Source organism: Pyrus communis, chromosome 12, assembly GCF_963583255.1.
Source record: "Pyrus communis chromosome 12, drPyrComm1.1, whole genome shotgun sequence".
Taxonomy (NCBI): Eukaryota; Viridiplantae; Streptophyta; class Magnoliopsida; order Rosales; family Rosaceae; genus Pyrus; species Pyrus communis.
Genome location: NC_084814.1, coordinates 20,217,117 through 20,221,086, shown reverse-complemented (window position 1 = coordinate 20,221,086; position 3,970 = coordinate 20,217,117). Strand labels below are relative to the sequence as shown.

At 35.5% G+C, this 3,970-nt stretch overlaps 1 protein-coding gene across 1 annotated transcript; it reads left to right on the top strand.

Moving 5' to 3' along the window:
- Positions 1 to 431: 431 nt before the first annotated feature.
- LOC137710903 (SUMO-activating enzyme subunit 1A) lies at positions 432 to 3,600 on the top strand. Its single transcript, XM_068450062.1, has 11 exons — positions 432 to 520; positions 628 to 723; positions 844 to 895; positions 989 to 1,184; positions 1,396 to 1,475; positions 1,581 to 1,697; positions 1,936 to 1,986; positions 2,319 to 2,385; positions 2,928 to 3,031; positions 3,106 to 3,210; positions 3,301 to 3,600. The coding sequence occupies exons 2-11, from the start codon at positions 641 to 643 to the stop codon at positions 3,406 to 3,408; spliced, it is 963 nt and encodes a 320-aa protein (XP_068306163.1). The 5' UTR covers positions 432 to 520; positions 628 to 640; the 3' UTR covers positions 3,409 to 3,600.
- Positions 3,601 to 3,970: the final 370 nt, after the last annotated feature.

Below are 3,970 nucleotides of genomic sequence, written 5' to 3'. Positions count from 1 at the left end.
ATTTAGACCAACTAGATTATTCCATTCTAGTAGCATTTAATGCTACGCAGCATGAAAGAATTTCTTGTATGATTGTTAGTTTCCAATGGAAAAAATAAATGAGATAATAAATGAATGTGACAAAACATTATTGGTTTTTGTTTTATGCGAAATAAACTTTAGTAGGGTTGCCTAACACAGAAAATTGGTTGCATGGTTCAGAAATTGTACTTACATGGGGTCGGATAATACGTAAATATTTTTTTGTGACAATTCCTAATTATCCAGCTGGTCAAGCTTACCCTTGTTCTTCTTGTATCTGTTTCCAGTGTCAAGTTGGGCTACCAAAATCTTACATACAAACCCAAAAATGAGGCCCAATCTTTGACGAATGAAAAGGCCCAATCCAAGTTGGGCCAAAATAAAGCGAAAAAAGTCTGAATATATGCCTTGAAAATCAAAATTCCCGAAATTCAATTCGGAAGCCCCGCGTCACTGTCCGTCTGTTTTCTCAGCAATTCAATTTCTCAGTTTTTCTAGGGTTTTTATCTCTCTCTCTCTCTCTCTCTCTCTCTCTCTCTCTCTCTCTCCTCTCAAGTTTTCGAGTTAGAAATGTGGATTTTATTTTGTTGATTTTCAAAATTTCAGGTTGCGTTTGGGAATGGACGGCGAGGAGTTGACTGAGCAGGAGACTGCACTTTACGATCGCCAAATTAGGGTTTGGGGCGCTGGTGCCCAAAGAAGGTAAGCATTTATATATATATATATTTCATGAATAATTGTTATGAATTAATTAATCTTTTTTTTTTTTTCAGAATTTTGAGCTACTGTTTGCCTTGAACTTTTTTCCCCCTATTTTTTTAGGCTTAGCAAAGCTCATGTATTGGTCTGTGGAATTACTGGAACTATTGCCGAGGTAAATTCAACACCTTTATATATATATATATATATCATATATATTTGTCTTTGGCTGGTGATGTTTGTTACCTTGTTATTCTCTTGTGGGTAGTTTTGCAAGAACATTGTCCTAGCCGGAGTTGGTAGTTTGACACTGGTCGATGATCGGGTAGTGAACGAAGATGCACTTTCTGCCAACTTTTTGATACCTTCTGATGAAAATTTGTATGCTGGAAAAACTCTGACTGAGCTTTGCCGTGATTCTCTGAAAGATTTCAATCCAATGGTTCGTGTTTCTGTAGAAAAAGGTCCGCCCTCTAATGCCACTGTTTCCCTATATTATTGGTTCGCTGTTATTGCAATCCAGTGGTTAATAGTGTAGCTCAACATCTTGTTTGAGTTGCATGACTTTGAAATTTTATCCCACTTAAGACAGACTAGTTAAATAATGCTTTGTAATAAGTCGTCCGAATTAAGCAAGAAGAGAAATTAAGAATATACTTCATCTTGATCTCACAGGTGACTTGTCAAACTTTGGGTCAGAGTTCTATGGTAAATTTGATGTTGTCGTTGTCAGCTGTTGCTCCTTCACAACTAAAGTACTACACATACCCATCCTCTTTGATGTTTAAATTTAACTTCTTGAAACATCCGTTGCTAATGAATTCATATTCTTATTTTCCATCTCAATTCTTCTTTTACAGAAATTGATCAATGAAAAATGCCGAAAGTCCTCGAAGCGTGTAGCGTTTTATACAGTTGATTGTAGAGACTCCTGTGGTGAAATATTTGTTGATCTGCAACACCATAAATATTCGAAGGTGATCATCGTATTTGATTTCTCAGACTTTTCGAATGTCATTATGTTAGTTTGCTTAGTTTCCTTGTTCATTTTATGTCTAATGAGTTGATAGAATCATTGCTAGAACTTCAAGAAAGTTTCTAAGGGCTATGAAATTTTAGATTACATGTACATGGAGAAATATAGCATTGCCATCCTATATTCTCTACCTGTAATGACAGAAGCATGAGTAAATTTTTTCTTGTTTTTCTTGACAGAAAAAAAATGAGGAAACAATCGAATGCGAACTACATTATCCAAGCTTTGAGGTATGACTCGTTGGTCAATGTTCTTTCTTATGATGTTATTTTAAATTTCATATCGTGCTCATGCTTACCTCCCATCTGGGCGATAATTAAGTATAGGACCTTCTTAGAGGATTGATCAAATTAAGACCACAAGATTAATATTTTCCGGTGGTATTAACCCTTATTCATACAACATGTATTTAGGATTGCCATCTTTCTAATATAGCTTATTATATTGACCAACGTCCCATAAGGTAACGATAATTTGTTTTTATGCAAATTGTGCTGTAGTGTGCATCGTAATTATTTTTAGCGTATTAATCGTGACATATAATATGGAACTTACATTACAGGAATCAATTTCAGTACCTTGGAAATCATTTCCCAGGAGATTCTCAAAGCTATACTTTGCTATGCAAGGTGTGTTTAATTATTGTTATTTAATTTTTTTTACTTGTTATGAAAGAAGTTGTGTAAAAGAAATACAGCAATACAATAAAAGAGGTAGGTAAGAAAACTCTTGGTTTTACTAAAGGGAAGAGGGATGGTGCCTTGGAGACTACTTCCATGAAGTTGTCAAAGCTATAATTTGCTATATGAGAAGTGAAATTATTACATTTAAAAACAATTATGATTACCAAAATGGTGAAGATAAAGAGGATTAACTTTGAACTTGAAGAGAGATCAATGCTTTATTGAAGGGATGAGTGATGCAGATATCATTTTAATACCACCGGAATGCCTCATTCATAGGGTGCATTGTATTTGCTGCTTTCTTATTAGTCTCACTCCTATGCTGCGGTTCTACTTCTAATACACCTTGTGTGAATTGGTTAACATTAAATGATTTTGAATTTTCCCATTAAGAAGATTTTTCCCTTAATCCATTATAAATCTCGTGTGAATAGGTTACCATTTGTTTATAAATAGACTGACCGAGACTATCCTCACCTTTCTTGCAGTAATTGAAAGGTTTGAAGAAGCCGAGCAACGGAAACCTGGAGAGTTATCGATTGCAGATCTTCCTGCTGTTCTGAAGCTGAAAAAAGAACTCTGTGAAGCACAGGTATGGGTACTTGGAGTTGTTATTGTTTGTGTGTTGTGCATTTTCTTATGCTTGCTTTCGTGACAAATTTGCAGTCACTGAATGAGTCTCATATTCCAAATGCACTCCTGGAAAGATTGGTGACGGATACAAGAGAGTTTCCTCCAGTTTGTCCCATCATTGGAGGGATTCTTGGACAGGTGCTCCGCCTATCCATTTTCTTTCCCATAAAAAATTATAGTGGAAGTGTTGGTTACCTTATATTGACATCTAGTTTTTTGACTTCTCAGGAGGTAATTAAGACAATATCAGAGAAAGGAGACCCTGTCAAGAATTTCTTCTTCTTCGATGCTATGGATGGAAGGGGCATAATCGAGGACGTATCAGGGAACCCATGAATGCAAGCAGCCTTGCAGAGGAAAAGCTTTGACATTTCAAAGAACATGGGAAGTACGAGACTACCTAATTGCAATCATGCAGCAACAGGTTGTTAGTGATAGAATTTTAAGAGAGTTGACCCCTTTTCATGGATACTGATCTTGCGTATAACGTAGTTTCATACATATTCTACGTTGACAGATTTGGATGTATGTTTTCACTTCTTTGTTTATTTGATTAGCCAAATTTTCAGACCCTACAAAGTCGAGTCGATGGAGCGTGGCTTTTTCGTGCTGTATCTTTTGAAGGGAAAATTGAAAATTCAAGAGTGGAGCTATATAGAATGAGGGTAGGGACCTGGAGTCATCAGGAATCAGGTCATATGGGTGGTGGGGATATGGAAGGAGCAATCAATTGTGTCTGGTAAAGTAAAAGAAGGAAAAGGAAATGCAAAAGTTAATATCATTATAGCTGCTTATTGATTCAATGAACAAAATAATAAAAATCTGCTTTTAAGACTTTTTTTTTTTTATAGTTTTTTTCATTTTCTTTTAAGATCATTAGGATCATGATTGTTATAAA